Consider the following 22,575-nt stretch of genomic DNA (forward strand, 5'->3'; position numbering starts at 1 on the left):
GGAACCACTGAATGACGTCTTGCAGTCACTCTAAAGGCGTGAGCCTGGAGGAACCCTGTGCTCACGTGGTCTGATATGCAAAGAAGAAGAAGAGGCATGGGGGATCGGGAATAGTTCAACATCACCCAGTATATCAGAGGCCGGGATGCAGCCCAAAGTCATGCTCCAGACTCCTGGGACAGTGCTCTTTCCATGCCTGCGGGCATTTCCCACAGTGTGCTGTGCAGGCCACTGGGGTTTAAGGGAGGTTCTAGAGAGCATATGGACAAACATAGTTTAATAATTACCTATCTTTGATATTCATAGAAAAAATATAACTAGCACATCAAACATGATTTTGTAGTTATTTCTGCTTACCAAGAGGCTAAAGTAGATTGTGGTGTTAGGCTCAAACGGAAAAAAAAATTTTTTTTTCTCTTTTTTTGAGAGGGTGTTGTTCTGTCACCCAGGTTGGAGTGCAGGTGTTATCAAAGGAAAGATCATAACACACTAAAGCCTTAAACTCCAGGCTCCAGGGATCCTCCCAAGAGAATGGTCCCTTCCAAGAAGCTGGGACTCCATATGCACCATCACACCCAGCTTTTTTTTTTTGGTAGAGATCGGGTCTTGCTATGTTGCCCAGGCTGGTCTCAAGTGATCCTCCCACCTTGGCCTCCCAAAGCACTGAGATCCAACCACACCTGGCCACTGAAAGCACTGCACCTGGCTGTCAAGTCAATTTTAAGAAAAACATTAAATAAATCATAATAAAAGTAGCATACAAATCCAGCAAACATGGTGCTGGTAGACAGCCACACTAGGCTCATTCCTGCAGTGCAGCGGGCTAAAGCAAGAAAGAATAAAAGGAAAGATAAAGCAAACAGAAGGGAGAAGGGAGGGAAGGGGAGGAATAGTCCCCTCCAACGGCTCAGCTCTTGCACAGAGGAGTGAGGCCCCCACAACACGGGACACATATGTGCCATGCTCATTCTCCCCGTAAACTTAACTAGCCTGAGTCAACAGTCTTCTCAACCCAAATGTGCTAAGGTCCAAAGGTCCAAACACTGTGTATCAGTCCAGTCAGGGGGAGCAAATGTCCTGGGTCCTGGGTCCTAGGTACCCTTCAACCCCTGCCCCAAGACTACTATCAGAATAGCCTCTCTCTATCCCAGTATCTGGAACAGATATCAGTTCAGATATTTAATCCATTTTCTTGCCTGAGTGATTCAGGTGTCCCCATTAAACTCTTTTCCATCTGCTGTATGCTTCCCAGTGCAGAAAGGCTGGAGCGCCCCAGAAAGCCTTCCCATTCACAAGAGCCCAAATGACTGGGGCTGTTTTGGTTTAAAGCACAATTTGGGTTCACATAACATCTCATTATGCTTTCCCAACATCTGTTTCTACACCAGCACCAGATGCTGAAAACTAGAGCTTGAAAACACTGCAGGGCTGCAGAGCTCTCGAGAGTTGCGCCCATCCCACCCTGCAGGGCCCTAAGAATGGAGCCCTCAGCCAGGTTCGGTGACTCTCACCTGTATACCAGCACTTTGGGAGGCTGAGGCGGAAGGACCTCTTGAGCCCAATAGTTCAAGGCTGCTGTGAGCTATGATTGAGCCACTGTACTCCAGCCTGGGTGACACAAATGAGATCCTACTTCCTAAAAAAGGGGGCTGGGTACTGACAATACGAACTCCAAACTACACACAGACTAAGACAATGAAACGATATATTGAAAGGTTAACAGTGCCGCTGGTGGGCTAAGATTATGAATGATTTTTGTTTCTTCCCTCTTCTCTATATTTTCAAATTTTTCCATAATAAACATACCGCTTTTATAAAAGAAAAAATACAATAAACTTTTATTTAATGATACTATCAGGTTACAAAGCGCTCCCTCCTGGTGGGGAGAGGGGTCCCTGCCACCGGTGCTCACACTCAACGAGCCCCATCCACTCCCTTCCACTAGACTGTGGACCTTTCACTAACTTGGGTTCCCCAAGGCCTGGCACATAGGAGATGCTCAGGAAATGATGATACATGAGGGCAGAGGGTGAGGGTGGAGTCGTGAAAAGGAAGTCAATGATAAACTCTGAGTTATTAGCTGTGTGGCGGGGCGGGGCAGTACAGGAGGGCATGCTGAAATAGAAGAGGGTAAATCAGAGCCTCCTTCCACCCAGGACTTCCTTCTCAGCATGGTCCTGCCTCCCACCCTCACTGTTTAAATTAGTCGGTTCCCCAGCACTGGCCACGCCCTCCTGGGTCTCAGTCGGCACAAGCCATCTCTCTGCCTGCCATGTCTCTGGGCCCACTTCTCTTCCTCCTGGCAAATGAGCCCTCTCACCTCTGCTTCAACAAAATAGGTCCCCTGGAACCCATACCTTGACTCTCTCAGTGAGACGCCTCCTTCAATGTATGGCAGTGCTCAGACACAGCCCCTGACAGCAATTATCTTCCATTCTACAAGTCCGTCTGTCTGTCTGACTGGCCCCCACCAATGGTCTCCTTGTAGTGATGGAAAGTATCTTTTCATGCCCACCCCTAAGCTGGACAAACAGTATTAATCAATGTCTCTTTGAATGAATGGACGGACAGGGCGACGGGTAAGAAGGCCAGCAAAAGAAGCTTGGCAGCAAAGACGGGATGGAGCCAAGCCCTGAAAGGCAAGAGGGAAAGACACAGGCAGGAGGAAACAGGCAGGGAAGGGGGGGCCATGAGCTGTGGCCAGAGGCAGGAACGTGCCAGGAACTGGTAGTTGCCAGAGGATTGTGGGTGGTCCACAGATGAGCATCTTTTATAGCAGTAGATGACTACATGTTTATTTCAGTGTGCACTTGCTATATATGGCAATTGATAATTATTTTCCATTCACAGTAAGGACAAAGTTTCCTTCCTCAATAATGTAAGTTAAAAAGTGAGGAAACTTAAAGAAAAAGAATCAATAAATAACAGTTCTGGCATAGAGAAGAATACGGCAAAAACCATGAGCTAACCTTAGAACAACACATTTTTGCAGGAAGGGAGCCCTCTCAACTTGGCCAGAACGGGGAGATTGAGGAAGTGAAGTGAAACTTGCTAGGCAGGGAGGATGAGTCAGCTCAGAGGGCTCTGGGGACAGGCAGTGAGGCGGTAGCCACCAAGAGAACACTTGTCAGAGCAAAGTGACTGCAAGAACGTGCGGAGAGAAAAAACACTCTACACTCCCCCTCCTGAGGACTTATCTCAAGGAAGACACTCAAAAAAAAGGAGGAAAAAAATACATACACACACACACACACACAGATGCCCACTGCAAGTAACAGAGAGCACAGTAAAGGGCTTGCAAATGGTTTGTCTTATTTTTGAGACAGAGTCTCACTCTATTGCCCAGGCTGGAGTACAGTGGCAAGATCTTGGCTCACTGCAACCTCCACCTCCCTGGTTCAAAGGATTCTCCTGCCTCAGCAACCCAAGTAGCTGGGATTACAGGCATGCACCACCATGCCCAGATAATTTTTGTATTTTTAGTAGAGATGGGGTTTCACCATGTTGGCCAGGCTGGTCTTGAACTCCTGACCTCATGATCTGCTTGCCTCGGCCTCCCAAAGTGCTGAGATTACAGGTGTGAGCCACTGCGCCCAGCCTGCAAACTGTTCACTTCTTTAATCCTCACAAGCTCAGGCGGGGGTATTCCACAGAACCACGAGCCTGGGACAGACGGACTACTGTGCCTCACTCAACACTAGCACATCTTCCAAACTAAGACACAGTCTTCATGCGTCACATTTTAATGGCTGCATTCCATTCCACTGTGGCTTGAGCATAGGAGTTCAAGACCAGACTGGGCAACAGGGCGAAACCCCATCTCTACAAAAAATACAAAAATTAGGCAGGTGTGGTAGAGCATATCTGTAGTCCTAGCTATTCAGGAGGCTGAGGTGAGAGGATCGCTTGCACCTGGGAGCTCGAGGCTGCAGTGAGCTGTGATCACGCTGCTACACTCTAGCCTAAGCGACAGCACTAGACCCTGTCTCGAAAAAATAAAAAAATAAATAGTCCATTGTATGGATGTGCCACATTTTTTACCTATTGTTGGACAACCACTTTCTCCAGTGTCTTCTTACTGCGACTCCTGTCCCTATGGACCTCACAACACAAAATGAGCTACAGAGCAAAGGGACCTGGGCTTGAATCCGGACCTTTCCTTAGATTTCTTCTTGATACCAGGCCACTGGCATTTTGACTGGTCAACCCAACTGCCACGAAGCTCTCTCACAATGTCCTATTTGGAAAATGTGGTCTTTCTACACATCACTGGAGAAGCAGGTTCAAAGATGAGCTTTGAAACAGGCCTAAGTTTATATGGCAGAAAGACTCATATGAGAGTGTAGAATCCAGATTCTAGAGTGTTAGATACAGGACCTAATCCCAGTGCTCCAGTGGTTTACTGTGGGACTTTGGTCAAGCCCCACACCCCTATGAGCAGTAAAATTCCACAGCAGAGGCTGAGGGCAAAGGCTTTAAAATCAGAGCAGCTGGGTTCAAGTCCTGACTCTGCCACTTATTAGCAATTTACACAAAATCTAAATTTGCATAATTCTGAATTTACATAATGTCCTAAATTCATAGGATCCCATGCTTTAGAAGGATTCTGGGAAGGAAACGGAAGGGTGCATGCAGAGTACTAGGTGAAGTGCGTAAGAACCAATGGTATCACCTAGCCTGCCTTCCTAGCTCTGAGGCGTGCTGAATACTTTGGCAGAGGTGTGAGCTGGCTGTACTGTGCCCCCCCTTTATCCTTGGGGGATACCTTCCAAGGCCCCCAGTGGATGCCTGAAACCTTGGATAGTATCAAACCCTATATATACACTATGTTTTCTTCCTACACATGCATACCTATGATGATTGTTTAATTCATAAACGAGGTACAGTAAGAAGTTATTAATAACCGATAACATAGAACAATTCTAACAATCTACCATAACAAATGCTATGTGAATGTGGTATCCCCTCAAAATACTGTACTGGGGTTGATGGTGGGTGACTGAAATTGCAGAAATCAAAACTATGGAAAAAGGGGGGATGATTACACTTGTTCCAATACGGGGACCATTGCCTAAGGCTTCCCCATTTGTTTTCCTTTCTTTAGAGATTCTGGCATGTAATGAAATTCAAGTGGGAATTTTATCAGTTAACCCAATGCCTCAAACTGATGCTGGATTAAGAGTCAAGCCTCTTGAAGCACTCAAAGGGCACCACACGAGGGTACAGGGCTGACGATCCCACACTCATAGTATTTAATATGTTGATGTTCTGACCATTAGTCACATAATGGGAGAGCCCTTTGTTGGAACCATAGTGACCAGTTCTTGTCTGTTATGTCAAGACATGCTTCCTCAATGATCAATATGCACCTAACAGACAGCATGCAACCAAGATAAAAGCAGGATCCTGGAGGAAATTCCCAGGATGCTCCTGCATGCTCGCCATGTGGAATACGGAAAGCTCAGAAACCATGGGCCATCAGCTCACAGGGAAACCCAGTACTATGGTAGGCAAAAGGACCAGGGTATTCTAGTTAGAAGGCTGATGAATGCCTCTGGGTAAAGTTATTAGAAGAAGGACAGATGAAATCAGTGTTTAAGAAAATGCGAAGCCTGTTTCCCAGGAATATCACCTAGTGCAAAATAAGATGAAAAAGTAACAGAGGTTGTCATGAACTGAGAACATGGAGACCCTACTCATCTCGTGGGCAGGTGTGGCCATCCACATCCTAGAGCTCTAAACCCTCTGAAGTTAGGGATCTCTTTCAACACCTCTGGGTGGCTCAAACACTTGAGGCATGAACTAATAACCTATTGGTTATGTAGGCAAGCAGCACACTGTGGCCTTTGCTCATCCCTGGCCATAGGTGTAACACAGCCAGGGCATGGAACCAACTGATCCTGAGTGTGAACACCAGCTTAGTCAATGACAGCTTTATCCTGATACTACGCATCATTATTCCAGAGTCTGCCTGGATGTGCGCAGAGAAGAGGAGGAGAAAGGGAAGTGGGGGCCAGGACTATGCAGTACTCAGGGCCTCAAAGGTGATTCTAGACCCTGACTATTGATTAGAAGTTACTATGTAGAGAATGAGGCTCCCTTTTAGACGAAGAGCTGAAACTATTGCACGTTCATTCTTCCTACATTTTAAGATGGGTTCCAAGTCATCAAAGCAAAACTGAGGCAGCCACCTAATAAATACTACACTTTCAGCTACAGACATTTAAAAAACTCAAAAGAACATCTGTTATGATCATCAACATAAAGCACGTTCCCCTGTACATGAAAATGACATCCTTGGATCAGCCTCTAGGGTATCTGTGAGGGACAAGTTTTAGAATCTGAAAGGAATGGCTTGAAAGGCCACCTCTGCCCCTTCCTAGCTGTGTGACCTCGTACAAGGTATTTTTTTTAACCTCTCAGGTCTCCATATCCACATCTGCAAAATAGGGGCATGCCGAGGCTATGGCAGTGACTGCATAAGAAAGTACCTACAAGGTTCAGCACAGGGGCCAGCCTAATCCGAGGCCCCCTGCATGATAAACCCATAAGCAGAAGTGCAAAGGCCTGCTCAGCTTAGAGGAGCAGCCCAAGAGCAACCACCCTAGAGCCTGAAAGTCAGGATCTCTCCTTAGTGTGAGCATTATTACTTGCATTTTAGAATTACAGTATTCTTGCTTAGGAACTGTGTCCGCAGTGTTAATAAAAATAAAAAAAAAAGAATTCCAGTATCCTTCAGTGCAGAGATTTTTAGGCCTGGCTGAGCTCATGCCTATAATCCCAGCACTTTGGGAGGCCGAGGTGGGTGGATCACCTGAGGTCAGGAGTTTGAGACCAGACTGGCCAACAGGCGAAACCCCATCTCTACTAAAAATACAAAAATTAGCCCAGGCATAGTGGCATGTACCCATAATCCCAGCTACTCGCGAGGCTGAGGCAGGAGAATCACTTGAACCCAGAGGCATAGGTTGCAGTGAGTTGAGACTGGGCACTCCAGTCTGGGCAAAAAGAGTGAAACTCTGTCTCAAAAAAGAGAGATTTTTTAGACCCAATCCAATGGTATTAATAGCATGACAAGGCCGGACACGGTGGCTCACGCCTGTAATCCCAGCACTTTGGGAGGCCGAGGCAGGCAGATCATGAAGTCAAGAGATTGAGACCATCCTGGCCAACATGGTGAAACCCTGTCTCTATTAGAAGCACAAAAATTAGCTAGGCGTGATGGTGCGCGCCTGTAGTCCCAACTACTCAGGAGGCTGAGACAGGAGAATTGCTTGAACCTGGGAGGCAGAGGTTGCAGTGAGCTGAGACGGTGCCACTGCACTCCAGTTGGGTGACAGAGCAAGACTCTGTCTCGAAAAAAAAAAAAAAAAAAAGCATAACAAATGATGGAATTCCTATGGACAATCACAAGCCTGTATGTCCACACGTGAGGACTAAGCTATATAGCACTTTATATACATTCTTTTTTTTTTTTTTGAGACAGGGTCTTACTGTGTCACCCAGGCTGAAGGGCAGTGGTGTCATCTCAGCCCACTGTAATTTCTACTTCCCAGGCTCAAATGATCCTCCCACCTCAGCCTCCCAAGGAGCTAGGACTACAGGCCTGCGCCAACACATTTGGCTAACTTTTGTATTTTTTGTAGAGACAGGATTTCGCCCTGCTTCCCAAGCTAGTCTCGAACTCCTGGGCTCAAGCAATCTGCCCGCCTTAGCCTCCCGAAGTGCTGGAATTACAAGCATGAGCTACCTTGCTCAGCCTATTTACTACCCTGTGAAGAAGACAACAGTATATCCAATCTGTTGCTCAGGAAGTTAAGGCTCAGAGACATGAAGTGACTAGGTTCAAGTCTGCACAGTTCATGAGCAGCCACAGTGGGTGTGGATCTGGGAGGCGGAGGCTCCTTTCACTAGACTACCCCAGGCTGCCTTCCAACAAGCCCTATTTTTCTTCCTGCATTCCTTTATCTTGACCCCTTCTTAAACCTAAACCCTGACATTCCACATGCCTTAGAATCAAACACCTGCACTTACAATGAAGTTTCAAACCCCTGAGGCAGGGCAGCTTTTAAGCATGGGGCAGTTTACAAATGCAGCATGGGTTAGTAGAAGCTGAGAGTGCCTATGAAGACCTGCCACTGTCACAAGTGGAGAAAATGGACCAGAAAATAAACACAGTACCTGTGGGGGATTTGGGGGTGACAAGAAGCATCCACAGGTACCATACTTTGGTCATCTCAAAGGCTCTGGGTACCAAATGTAATTGGCATGCCTGGGTGGGCCACTTACACCCAGAGAAAAAAGGCCAGGCACGGTGGCTCATACCTGTAATCCCAGCACTTTGGGAGGACAAGGTGGGCAGATCACGAGGTCAGATCAAGACTATCCTGGCTAACACAGTGAAACCCCATCTCTACTAAAATACAAAAAATTAGCCAGGCGTGGTGGCTCCTGCCTGTAATCCCAGCTATTCAGGAGGCTGAGGCAGGAAAACTGCTTGAACCCGAGAGGCAGAGGTTGCAGTGAGCCCAGATCGTGCCACTGCACTCCAGCCTGGGCGCCAGGGTGAGACTCCGTCTCAAAAAAAAAAAAAGAAAGAAAGAAAGAGAGAGAGAGAGAGAAATTAAGCTGTTTTCCAGAAGAGTGACTTGTATTATCACCTGAAATAAAAGCACCATTTCAAACTTGTTCACAGAGAGGCAGGTGCATGCTCTGGGGCCCAGAGCTAACAAGGGCCTACAGGGAGCTATGGAGGAAGCGGGAGATCAGGCATCCACACTCCCAACACAAAGCAAGTCCAAGTTCCCAACGTGAAGTCCAAGCTCCCAGCACAAAGCAAAGGGACTGTCCACATGCAAACATCCTTTCGGCTCTAATAACACACTACGAGGCCACATCACTGATAATAACAGTGTTGTGGTTAATGTTAATAGTAATGGTTAACACTTGCCTGGCTTTACATGTATTAACTCATTTAATCCTGATAAATCCATCAGAAATAGCTACTTTTATGCCTATCATTTCTTAGACAAGGAGATGGAGGCATGGAGTGAAAGAAACTGCCCGGGTCTGTATGGCCTGGACCTGAAGCCAAGCTCTCTGGCTCCAGTGTCTGCCCTTCGCTGCCCCTAGACTCAGGAATCAAGACTTCCTAGGATTACTCAGAAACTCCAAGAAAGCTACCCGTGTGACTTCTGGCCAAGTGCTCAGCGCCCACCACATACAGAGCCTTCAGTAAATGTCAGCCACTGTTAGGATCACTGCTCCCACCACGGCCCAAACCCAACAAGGCCAGCACCACTGGGGCAGTCCTGAGCAGCAGATCCACTAAAGAGAGTGCTGCCCCATCTCGGGGGCAGACCCTGCTCGGCTCCTCTGTTCTCGACTGAGAGCCTGACACTGACAACTGGGTAGGCCCCAGGAGAAGCCAGGCTTGGCCACGAGCTCAGGCCCAGGGATCTGGATGTGGCTAGTCTCACAGTAGAATTGCCCATCCCCAGTGTTTAGTCTGTATTAGGTTGAACCTCATGAAAGACTGACAATTCAACCCTTTTTTACTTACGAAAATGGCAACTTTATACAGTTCAACCTCATGGGGGGAGGGATACTTAGAAAATTTATTATGGGCTTACTAGACACTGTCATTTATCTAACACCTGTAGAGCACTGGCTGTGTCAGGGCCAGTGTGTAACATTGTTTCAGCACCCCCATGGTTGAGAGCCAGGATTTATCATTCATCTTCCCTCCTGAGGATAAGAAAAAAACTTATCAGGCAGAGCAAGGGTAACCAACTCAACCTGCCTGAGGTCAGGTAACTATTAAAACAGGTCAATTTTGGCCAGGCATGGTAGCTCCATAACCATAATCCCAGCATTTTGGAAGGTCAAGGTGGGAGTATCACTTGAGTCCACAAGTTTGAGATCAGCCTGGGCAACAAAGTAAGACTCTGTCTCCAAAAAATAGGCAGGTAGGTAGGAAGCCAGGCACCATGGCATAGGCCTGTGATCCCAGTTACATGAGAGGCTGAAGTGGGAGGACTGCTTAAGCCCAGGAGGTCAAGGCTACAGTGAGCCAAGATGGGACCACTGCACTCCAGCCTGGGCAACGGAGTGAGACCCTGTCTCGATCAATCAATCAAACAAGCCAATTTTGTCTTTCCCCTCAGAATCCCCGCATCTTATGCTATACATGGTGTCCAGGGCTGGGATGCGGCTTCATAGGAAAAAGCCAAAGGATCCCTGCAAGGCTTTGTCACCCAACAGTCCCCATAGAGGGCTGTCACAATGACTAAGATGTACTGCTGCCATTCATGTCACAGGTAGGAGGAGTCAGGGACACTGACACTACTGCACAAAGAACTGTTCTGCCCAGGAAGCCAAGCCCCACAGCGGCCGATGCTAGGCTAAGACTATCTCATTCTTTCAGTTTAGTGGGTATCTTTTGGAAAACAGACTGTAGTTCACAAAGTTCCATCTGCTTGCATTTCAACAAGTGGAACCCAAAAAACCTCCTAAACGAAACCCAGACATCTTCAGCCACTGTGGTTGGATGTACAGGGAACCTCTCGGCCCCAGTTTCCTCATCTATAAAATAGCACCCCTGTGGGCCAGTGCCAGAGAGGCAGGAGAGTGGAATTCCATCAGCACATACTCTCGAGTGGGGTGGACCTGGATCTGCATGGCAACTGCCATTAACTAGCTGGGGACTCTTTGGCAATTTACTACACCTCTCAGAGCTCCAGTTTCCTTATCTGCAAAATGAGGAAACAACTCTCACAGGGTTGGTGTTGAGAGAATTACAGATAATGACTGTGGGCATCCGGTAGATACTGGCAGAAGGGGCCACTGTGTGACTTACAGAGCCGCCAGGAGTGAACACCCAATACCAGCCTACGGACTAAAGACATCCTTTGTTTCACAGCATCGCCTAATGCCTGAGCCACGAGTGCACTCCTCAAGACCAAGAATGGACTCTGCTTAATCACACCCTAGCCCATCCTCTCTGCCTGAACAAGGTCTCAAATCTCAGGACAACCAGGGATCCGTACCACCTTGGGCCCAAAAGAGATTTTGGGATAGGAGGTGTCTGGAGGGTAAACACTGAGGACACAACAACAGCTCACGTAGGAAATGCTCAGCAGACGAACCGAACAGCCAAAGCCTGGCCGCTGCTCTGTTGGAGTCTGAGTTCCTCAGTGTCTTAGACTTTTCACACCAGAAGGGTGTGGTGGATTAAGGCTCCTCCTTCCAGTTCCTGAGCACAAAACTGCAATGCAGGAAGCCCACTCGTGTGAAACCAGTGACAGCCCATCAGGGCCAAAGCCTCGTGATGGAGAAGCCTTCAGCAGCAACACTCCACCTGCCAATCACTGCTGCAACTGAGAAGGGAAAGGGCACTGGTGCTGCCAGGAAATGCCACTGGCTCAAATCTAATTGGAAGCTCCAGCAGATAGGGTGCAAAGCAAAAGCATCTTTTCATAACTTTTAATTTTTTAAAGAAAACGGGGTCTTACTATGTTGGCCAGGCTGGCCTCGAACTCCTGGGCCCAAACGATCCTCCCACCTCAGCCTCCTGAGTGAGTAGCTGAGACTACCAACACACACACAGCACTGGCTTATCTTTATATTTTAAATTAAAAATACGTCACTTGGTAAATACAATGCCTGAATCCACTTATAGAAGGCGCTGAGACAGTAAGCCCAAACACTGTTAAATAAGGTACCGAGCCTAATTCAGGAGGGTCCTGCTGAGTGCAGCACCAGAAGAGGAAGCTGCACAGAGTGGTTGAAGCAGAGGGTGCAGAAGTGCAGGGTCTGAGCCAGAGGTAACACCTGCTTGCAACTGTAATGTGGTAAGAGCTCTTGAGACCAAAAAACACTGGGCTGGCATTTGACCAGACTGAGCCTCTTAAGACTGCTCTCCTTGGCAAGGGACTCTACATCTTGGAGTCTCAGAAGAAGGAACTAGCATCTGCCTTCCAGCCTGGTTGGGAGGTTAAATGAAATACCATCTAGCATCCATCCATGTTAACAGAATAACCACAATAATAAGAGATAACACTCCTGTTGCACTTACAACGTGCCAGGCGTTGTCTATACATCAGTCCTCACAGTACTCATGACATGCCAGGTGAATGGTAACCACCACGGTTGTTTGTTGCCTTACAAGACACAGGACTACACAACTGGAAACCTAACACTAGAAAGTTGTAGACAAAGGCTCCTGTTCACAGGCATCCAGAGATGTCAGAAACATGTAGGGTAACAGCAGGAGGAAGCATGGGAAAAGGCAGGCAAGTGGTCTCCCTGCCTGTGTCTGATGCTGCAGACTTCCCCACGCTGGTCCTGCACTCCTGAGTCTTTCAGAACTTGGGACATACTTGCTTCCACCCACTTCCTCCATTTAACCTTAAGATTCTGATGGCGTATTGGTTTGTTTTTTTTTTTTTTTTTTGAGATGTAGTCTTTTTCTGTCACCCAGGCTGGAGTGCAGTGGCGCAATCTCAGCTCACTGCAACCTCTGCCTCCCGGGTTCAAGCAGTTCTCCTGCCTCAGTCTCCCAAGTAGATGGGACTATAGGTACATGCCCCCACACCCAGCTAATTTTGTGTATTTTTAGTAGAGATGGGGTTTCACTGTGTTAGCTATGATGGTCTCAATTTCCTGACCTTGTGATCTGCCCACCTCAGCCTCCCAAGGTGCTAGGATTACAGGCGTGAGCCACCGCGCTTGGTCTCAGATGGTGTATTCTATTAGGTCTACCTGACTGCTCAGTAGGCAACCACGGAATGAATGACCTGATAGAAAAAATCACTAAAGGTAGCACAGCCCAGTGCCAGGAGTGCCAGGTGGGCCCCGGTTTCCTAGCCTGCATAATGAGGATGACATAAGAATCTGCCTTGTAGGGCTGGCTGGAGTATTATAAAGTCCTTGGTCAAAACTAGCTGCTGGTTAGGTTAAGTGGCTCATGCCTGTAATCCCCAGCACTTTGAGAGGTCGAGGCAGGCAGATCACAAGGCCAGGAGTTTAAGATCAGCCTGGCCAACACGGTGAAACCCCATCTCTACTAAAATACAGAAATTAGCTGGGCGTCGTGGCACACACCTGTACTCCCAGATACTTGGGAGGCTGAGGCAGGACAATTGCTTGAGCCTGGAAGACGGAGGTTGCAGTGAGCCGAAATCATGCCACTGTACTCCAGCCTGGGAGGTACAGCAGGACTCCGTCTCAAACAAGCAAACAAAAACTAGCTCCCATTATTTCTACAGCTGCCACGCAGAGCCTGCCACCCCATCATCTCCCTCGGTTCTGGTGTCTTAAGCACCAGAACCTAATGCTGTGTGAATCAGGCTGAACTTAGTGCCACCCGCAGTCACAGAGTGGCTGGCTGGCTGAATCACTGGGCTAACCAGACTGAAATCCCTATTCTGTTGTTAACAGGATCTCAAGGCTTTGCAGACATCACTATCTAGGATTTAAACTGACCTGAAATAGCTGTGTGTCAATGATAAACTATCCAATCAGAACGCCTAAATGGGACGGCTCTGGGGCAGACGCCCTCAGCCCTAACAGTGGTAAATCACTCCATCTCACTCTGCCTTTATCTCCTTCCACCATTCCTTCCTTTCCACACCCACAGCTGCAAAGTGGCCAGGACCCTTATAAGCTCACAACCTGATGCTTGTGAAGGCCTCTCTCCCATCTCTTTCACCTCCCTAGACCTCCTGCACAGCACAGCCAGAGGACTCTTCCTAAAATACCACTGCTCTGCCAGCCTCCTCGAATTTCTACCTGCCCTGTCAAAAATTTCACTGGCTCCACAGTCCCAGATCAAATGCAAACTCCTTAGCTTAGCAACTCAGGCGCTCCAAAACTCACTCCTGAGCCTGAGGCACCCCACCGGCTGGCATCTACTCGTCTGGCCACACCCCCGACCTCTGCTTTTGTGCCAGTCCCCTTGACCATACCCCACCCCATCCTCTCTGCCTGAGCACTCTTCCGGGTCTTCATACCCAGCCCCAAGCCGATGGCAGGATGGAGTGGTCTGCAGGGCTGCATGGAGGAGGGAGAAATGCAGGGATGGGCAGACCACAGCACCCATGAGTGCCTTGTTGAGTCTTTTCTAGTACTACTTCCTTCCTGCTGCACTTGGCTTTTCCAACGCATCTTGCCTCCCCCTCCTGGATTAGAGGACAGAGATTATGGCATCTATTTGTGTCCCTTACTCTGTGGTATGCAGAATAAGATAAACAACTACCATAGCTACTGTGTGCCAAACACTGGAGGAAGTACATTACAAATTTCATCCCTACCCCCCATCGCTATAAAATGTTATCCTCATGCTACGGACCAGGAAAACTGAGACTGAGGGAATTAGGAGCCTCATCGACAGTCACGTCACATGCTGAGTGGCAAATGGGACTCAAATCCAGATGTGCCCAACTGCAGCGACCGTGTTCTGTGGAGCAGGCAGCCACCTCTCAGCTATCACTCAGCATTTAAGTAGCTGGCGCTCACTAAGTGCCAGGCGGTCAGTGCAAGATGTGGGATGCTCAGAGACAACCAGACAGACAAGGTCCCTGCTCTCACAGAGCTCATACACTCTGTCCCCAGCCTTGTATTCTTCTAAGCCTGGAAGAGGGCAAGAACTCTCCAGTCACAGGGGGTTCCACTGGCACAGACAAGGCATTCAGGCCTGAGGCTCTGAGAACACATGGTGCCCAGCTCACAGGGAGCCTGTCTTCAGTGGAGAAAAGAGCCCCAGGCTCTATTAGGGAAGTTGTCCATTCAAGGCACAGCCCGGAGCCAAGCAAACTCCAAAGCAGCCATCAGCAGGTAGTAAGGAGTGGAGAAAAACGGTTTGCTCTGGAATCAGAAAACCCAATTCCTCCACTTAGTAGCTAGACAGGGACTAACCACCTACCCCTTTGCACCACTCCTGAAAAATGTTGATAATAACAATAGTTAATGTTTATATCACTATGTGCCAGATGCCACTGGATGCGCTTGACAGATATTACTTACCATCCATTACAACGTTATGCAGAGGTACTGTTATCCTAAAGCAGTCTGGCTCCTAAATCTAATTTCTTGTACTATGCTGCCCCCACCCTAAAGTTAAACCTACCTTGTCAGGCTGTAGTGAAGACCATTCTAGCAGAGCGCATGGCACATGGCTAGTGGCCCATAACCATTAAGCTTCCCCCTTCTTTCCACTGAAAAATGAATCTGTGAAAGCCTAGGTCTAGAAATGGCATGGCTCTAGCTGGTCCCGACATGGGTGATCCTGCAGTAGCATCCCCTGGAATTCCACACCCCACCCTCACTGGTGGGTCCGCTGCAAGGGGAAATGGCTCAAGATCCTGTATTTACGGGGCCCTCTGCTCACTGCTTCTGGAAAACACAGTGAGTGGGGTCCAGCACATGAGTCAGGCTGATGTGGATCTGAATCCCAGGCCTGCTGCTCACACTGGTCACTCAAGCTCTCAAGCTTCAGATTCCTTGTGAGTAAAATAGGGACTCAGCTATAACCTAAGTTTTGTTTCTGGATCACAGCAGATCCTCAGGTGCACAGGTTGGACAGGCTCAACAAAGCTACCCAGGCTGGAAAGGCTGGACTTCCACAGTACTGCAGCGATGCATTTCTGGGCCCCAGAAAGCCTTGGCTGTGCAGGGGAGCAGATTGCGTGCACGTGCAATCCAATTCCACCCAATGGCAGAAACAAGAGCAGGCACACCCCAAAAGGCCTGGGAGTGAAGGCCTGGCACAAGCCCCAGCTTTCTCTTCAATTTCCTGCTATAGCTCATACAGATGTGCCTGCAGTTATATTGAACAAAGCTCTTTCCCCCTTAAGCTTTAGATAACAGTGACATGCCCACCTCCCAACAACGTGAGCCGTGAGGGCTCGGATCCTTGTCTGTCTTACATCCTTAGCATATAAGCAACACAGAGTAGGTACTTAATATATTGAACAAAGCTCTTTCCCCCTTAAGCTTTAAATAACAGTGACATGCCCACCCCGCAACAATGTGAGCCGTGAGGGCACGGATCCTTGTCTGCCGTCTTGCATCCTTAGCATGCAAGCAGTACAGAGTAGACACTTAATACACAAAAAGCTGAATTAACATTATCCTGTAGCTTCAGGTACTCCACAACATGCCTCAGAGTTCTGCTCACCTGATTTGAGCGGCTCTAACAATAAGCATTTCCCAGCCTGGAGAGCAGGCTTCTTTCTAATGGTAAAGGCACCTGCTCTGCCACCATTTCCCTGTGGTCAGTCATGTCCCCTTCCCCCCAGGACGTCTGAGTTATACATAGGAATATCTGCTTTCAAAGGCAAGACTTATCATTTCCTTAATCTCAAGCCATTGATCACTGGCTATTTTAATAAGCATTCCACCAAAAAGAGGCCAGGTGGACTTAAAGGAACAGGGCTGTAAAGACAGACAAGAGGGATGTGAGTTGAACAATGTATCTTATCCACACCAAGAGAGGGCCAAGAGACACTGATGTCAACTACATTGTTTCACCTTGTAATAATACGATCAGCTCCGGCCAGGCTTAAAACCATCTGTGAGCTGGAGCAGCAACTGGTGAGGAGGCCTCCCTAGTCCCCCTAGCCCTTCTAAAGCCTCACCATCATCATAACTAAGAATAATTCCCAAGTCAGAAGTTGGAGCTGCGTAAGGAACAGTGCTCTGAAATGGTACAGCATTCAGACAGTGGTAAGATTATTACCTGCCAAGGGAATGCAAACAAATTCCATTTGCCTATGCATTTTAACTGGGAAGTAGAAACTCATGCCAACAAAAATCATGGAATTCATTCCAAAGTCAAGTGCATTTTAGATTCTCAAGCCGTTATTCCCCTCAATGGGTAACTGAGATCTAGCTGTATTCTCTACTGTCAAATCTACTGAAAATAAAAACCACAGTGATCTTAATTCATTTACCTACAATGCAACCTCACACCACCGCTTCTGTCCTACCCCAACTGTCTACACTGGCTTAATGGTCTGAGTATTCAAATAGGGGATAAATCTAACAATAAGCAGTCAGAAATTATAAGCCTAAGAGATACTAAGAACAAGTGATTGAGAGAATATGAAATCCAAGCAGGTAAGTTCATGGACACACACATATCCCAAAGAGAATATTCCAAGCCGTTTCTTCCAATGCCAGGTGTTGTTCCAGGCCCCACGGATACGGTCGTGGAAAACACAAGACAAAAATCTCTGCCTTCCAAGAGCTCATTCTGGCCCATACTAAATATGCCTGTACCATCATATTGCTATTTCACTATTAAACATGATTTCCCTTTCTTTTGTTTTGTTTTTTTTTTCTGAAACAGAGTCTCACTCTGTTCCCCAGGCTGGAGTGTAGTGGCCCGATCTCAGCTCAGCAACCTCTGCCTCCCGGTTCAAGCAATTCTCCTGCCTCAGCCTCCCAAGTAGCTAGGATTACAGGCTTGAGCCACCACGCCCAGCTAATTTTGTATTTTTAGTAGAGACAGGGTTTCACCCTGTTGGCCAGGCTGATCTCAAACTCCTGACCTTGTGATCCACCCACCTCGGCCTCCCAAAGTGCTAGGATTACAGCCCTGAGCCACTGCACCCAGTCTAAACATGATTTCCTATGCAAAGGATCTAAAATACAATCCATGGGCAATAAATACTGCTCCTCTGCCCTTGCCATGTCTGAATATCCCATTATTATGTTTTTCAAACAGTGTCATTAAACCTTCTGACATATGAGCAGCTTGGTATAATGGGAAGAACAGTTTAGAGCCTGCCAGATGGGCTTCCACTGACCAACGGTGGTTCCTCCACTGACTGAGCAACACCTTGAATAAGTCACTCCACCTCCTGAGCCTCCGCTGCCTCATCTATAAAACAGGGACAGCCCCAGAGGGCTTCATGAAGATTAAACCAGCTTGTACCGGTGAAGCACACAACAGTGTCTGGCAGAAAGCAGGCCCTTCTTCTCCTCCACCCTTTCCAGTCTTTTCAGATGAGAGCCGAGTTCAAGACTCCTGAGAAGCCTCAGGTGTCACGTGCTCTTCCTGGGGGACTGGGGCACTTTCCTATCACTTGGGGAGAATCACCCCTTTCTGCCTCATACTTGGTCCTCAGCGCACACTCAGGAAACTTCCACCCACTTTCAAAGTCCTCACCCAAAACTGCCCTAGAGAAGTCGTTCTCCACCCAGGCCTGGGGCCAGGTCCACCTCCCCAAAGAAGGAGTTGTCAGCCAATGTTGCTGGAGAAATAGGAAGGTTTTAAACATGACATTGCCCATGTTTTTAATAATCATACAGGAAGGCATCAACAGAAAGCTTAACCCGTCTCAACTGGTCACGCTTGCTCAGCAGCAGCATCCCTTGTCTCAAAACACTTTTGAGGTCCAAAGTCCACGTACAAACATGCTCCAAAAATTCCTTGACCCTCTCTGGAAGAAGTTATCTGGCTCTTCCAACCTAAGTGCTAGGCCTGCCCTGAGGAAGGGTCAAGTGGCAGGAAGGCAGGTCTATCTGTGGGGGTCTATGTGAAACCCAGGTTCCTCAAAAGTCCAGATAGCATCTGCCTTCTTTATCAACAAACACGAGTGGAGATAGCACGTTCCCTCGGAGTTCTGCTCACCTGATCCGAAGGACTCCCATAATCAGCAGCTCCAACCCTTACAAGCTGACAGTTCAGAGGAAAGGGGAGGCTGCGCCTGCTTGGGTGCATCGTGTCCAGGCCGTATGCTGGACCCAGGGGCTGGTGGCCCCCTCAAGGCCATGGCCTCACAGGGGCGATTGTGCGTTCATCGTTGTCCTGTAGGCCACCCACCCTCACCCCTCGGCTCCCTCTCAGGCCTGGGTGCCGCGGACCCTGGCCCGCCCCGCAGGACGCTTCGCACGCACAGCACCCACGACGGCGGCCTCGAGAAGGGCCCGCAACGCAGCGCGCTGCCTTCCGGGCACATCGATGCCTGCCCTTCCCTCGCCGGCTCTCAGGCGGCCTCCCCAGAAGGGGCAACCTCAGCCTGAGAAGGCACAGCACCGGGACCACCCCTACCCCTGCTGGAGGGCTCCCCTCCCTTCCCGAAGGCTGCAAAGAAGGCGCGCCCCAGGTACAGGGAAGGGGACCTTGTGAGAGGGTCAGGACGCAGGGAGCAGGACCCTGGTGAGAGGGTCAGGGCGGGGACCGAGTGGGGCTGACGCAGGCTGCGCTAGGAGTGGCGAGAAGTCCGGGGAAGGGGATCATGGTGGGGAGTAGGCAGTGAGGTCCAGGCGGGGACCATGGCAGAAGAGAGGAGGTCCAGACTTGAGATCACAGAGGAAAGAGGAGATTCAGGCTGAGGCCACGGAGAAGAGGGGAAGCAAACCTAGGCCGCTGCAGGAGGAGATGACGGGGGTCCAGCCTGTGGCCAGGGAGAAGGCAAGGGAGGGAGGGAGGCAGCGGCCTAGCCCGGGCCATGGCAGGGAGAAACGGCGCCCTAGCCTGGGCGGTAGAGACCAGGGAAAGCAGACTTAGCCCTAGACCGGGGGAAGAAGGGAGCCCACGTCAGTGTCACCAGAGAAGAGTGACTGGCTGGGACCACGGTTCGGGAAGGAGGGTCTAGCCTAGGTTATGGGAGAGACCAGCCTGGACACAGAGGTGGCCAGTGGGACTCCAACTTGTGCCAAGGGCGGGGGCTGGGAGCTGGGGCAGGGTCACTGCCCACCCAAGCCGTCCGCGCCGGCGGCCCCCTTCTGGGCGGGGAGGGACCAGGTCCACCCAGGGTCCGGGACCCCGCCCCTCCCCCACCCTGGGAAGCCACCCGTCCCGGGCCGTGGATGGGCAGGGGGAGGGGACGCGAGCCCCGGAGGGGCCCCCGGCCCAGAGAGGGGGCCCTGCGGCCTTTACCATGGTGGCGGCGGCGGCGGCGGTCCCGGTCCCGGCGTCTGTGGCTCTCCCCCCCGCAGCAGGGCCCGGCGCTTCCACTTCCCCGGGTGCCCAGGAGTGAACATCCGGGTCAGCGCCCCCCTCCCCCCGCGCCGGGCCGCCGCCACCTTCCTTCCCCGCCCCGGCCGGGCCCGGGCCCGCCCCCCACGCCGCCAGCTTGCGGCCAATGAGCGCGCGGGGCCGCGGCGATCGCCAAGTATGGAGTGCGGCGCGGGAGGCGGGTGCCGACGAGTAACGGGGGCGGGGTCTGCGCGACGGGGCGGGGCGCGGCGCGGCTCGGCGGTTGGGGGTTCCGAACTCTGGATGCCAGCAGGAGCTGCGGGGGGCTTCCGCGCTCTCGGAGGCTCAGTCCTCGACTCTGGACCTGCAACAGCGCGTGGCAGCGGGGTACCCGGCTCCACGGGAGAGGATGCGGAAGGCACCGGGGCTGGGAGGGGATCGGCCCTCCGCGCCCCGCCCCGTGCACGCGCTCACTCCTGCGGCGCACCCGGAACTGCCGCCGAGCGCGGCCCGGCCTCGCCCGGCCCGGCCCAGCCCGGCCCGGCCCAGCCCAGCCTCAGGGTAGCGCTCCGGAAGTCGGGCCGGAGCTCAGCGCTGCCGCTCTCTACGGCGGGGCCCGGAGCGCCGCGCTGCGCCTGAGCCCGGACTCAAATTGAGGAGCTTCGGGCTGACACCATTTATTCAGCACCTACTATGTATCAGGCCTTGTTTAGGCTCCAGAAGATAACAGATGAGTAAGACATAAAGATCCCTGCCCGTCCATATAGCTGCAGACAGAGTAGTTGTGAGGATGACACAGGTAGAGATTAGAAAATTAAGTTCAACAAATGCTAGCTGTTATGAGTACTGTTAGATGTGCTGCAGAGAACCATTCCATTTGCCCAGTAGGGCTTCCTCGCTCCAAAGTCATTCAAGTTTCTCTCTCCCTCTCAGTCAAATATTTGATGAGCTTAGTCTAGGTGGCAGGAGACCTGTATTGCTAATAATATCTGCCCTCCGTGGCCTGCTTGCGTTGGTTAAATCAAATCAGGCCATCTGTGAGGGGATGGTAAACTGCACAAATGACAGGAATTGTTTCCCTGAGCCAGGCCCTGTCCTCAGGGAGCTCATAGACAAGTAAAAGCTTTCACAGGCAGCCACTGGCAGAAAAAGCATACTTAAGTCTTGCAAGAATGGTATTGGATAAGTATTACAGGAATTCAAAGAAGAGAATGGCACACGCAGTAAATATTTATTGGGCATCTGCTATGTGCCAAGCACTGTGCTAGACTCTGGAAATACAGCAATGAACAAAACAGCCCACGTTGTTGCAGAGCTTGAGTGTTGTCAGGGAGACAACTGGCCACCAGGCAAATACGGTGTCCAAGGCCAGGCACGGTGGCTCACGCCTGTAATCCCAGCACTTCGAGAAGCCGAGGTAGGTGATCACTTGAGGTCAAGAGTTCAAGACCAGCCTGGCCAACATAGCAAAACCCCGTCTCCACTAAAAATACAAAAATTAGCTGGGCATGGTGGTGGGCACCTGTAATCCCAGTTACTTGGGAGGCTGAGGCAGGAGAATTGCTTGAACCGGGAGGCAGAGGTTGCAGTCAGCTGAGATCACGCCACTGCACTCCAGCCGCGGCGACAGAGCAAGACTCTGTCTCAAAAAAAAAAAAAATAATAATAATAATAATAATAATAATAATACAGTGTCAAGTAGTGATTAGAGATAATGAGAAAAATTTGAGCAAGCCAACAGGCAGGCAGGCAAGGCCTTACTTGGCAGTATTTGATCATACAGCTGAAGGGAAGGAGGGAGCAAGCCCTGTGGATAGCGGAAGCACAAGGAGCAGCATGGGTGACAAGGCTGGATCAGCACTAGTGTGTTTTCAAGGGACAGACAGGAGGCCAGTGTGGCTAGCCTAAGTCAAGCAGGAGCTGAAGTGCAGAGCAGTGGCAAGATCTGACCCAGGCTTTACAAGGATCACGAGGCTGCTGTGTTCTGAATGGACTGTAGGGGGACTAGGGCCTTAGAAAGCCGTTTCTATATTCTCTATGTTCAAGACATTCATTTATTTAAAAAGCACTAATATGGTGCATCCTATACAATGAACACTGTTAAGCACCTTACAGATAATAAGCCATTTAATCCTCATGACAGAGGCCTGAAAAGGTAAGGAGCTTGCCCAAGGTCACACAGCAGAGAGATGAAACTGGCTTAGACCAGGGTAGTAACATTGGAGACAGCAAGAAGTAGATGGTATTCTAGATATTTCCTGATGCATTGGTGGTAGGCATGAGAAGAAAGGAATCAGGAATGATGCTAAATTTTTTTTTTTTTAAATATTTAAAGACTTTGTTGGCCTGGGGCAGTGGCTCATGTCTATAATCCTTGCACTTTGGGAGGCTGAGGTGGGCAGATCACCTGAGGTAAGAAGTTTGAGACTAGCCTGGCCAACATGGCAAAACCCTGTCTCTACTAAAAATATAAAAATTAGCCGGGCATGGTGGCATACGCCTGTAATCCCAGCTACTTGAGAGGCTGAGGCAGGAGAATCACTTGAACCTAGATGGCAAGGTTGCTGTAAGCTGAGATCATGCCATTGCACTGCAGCCTGGGCTACAGAGTGAGACTCTGTCTCAAAAAATAATAATAATAATAAAAC

General features: G+C 49.8%; 1 protein-coding gene across 4 annotated transcripts in view; it reads right to left on the reverse strand.

Annotated features, from left to right (window-relative positions):
- CAPZB (capping actin protein of muscle Z-line subunit beta) overlaps nt 1-19,992 on the reverse strand; it is a 151,086-nt gene extending 131,094 nt beyond the window's left edge. For 2 of the 4 annotated variants that reach the window (XM_064363376.1, XM_064363375.1), the window contains exon 1: nt 19,889-19,992. In XM_064363376.1, the coding sequence (XP_064219446.1) occupies nt 19,889-19,891 (3 nt within the window). In that variant the 5' untranslated portion in view covers nt 19,892-19,992. Of the gene's footprint in view, nt 1-18,637; nt 18,745-19,888 lie in introns of those variants that run through there. The other 2 variants (XM_064363374.1, XM_064363373.1) reach the window with 2 other exon arrangements.
- Nucleotides 19,993-22,575: the final 2,583 nt, after the last annotated feature.

This window comes from Aotus nancymaae, unplaced genomic scaffold (assembly GCF_030222135.1).
Source record: "Aotus nancymaae isolate 86718 unplaced genomic scaffold, 86718_ANA_hifiasm-v0.15.2.pri h1tg000053l, whole genome shotgun sequence".
NCBI lineage: Eukaryota > Metazoa > Chordata > Mammalia > Primates > Aotidae > Aotus > Aotus nancymaae.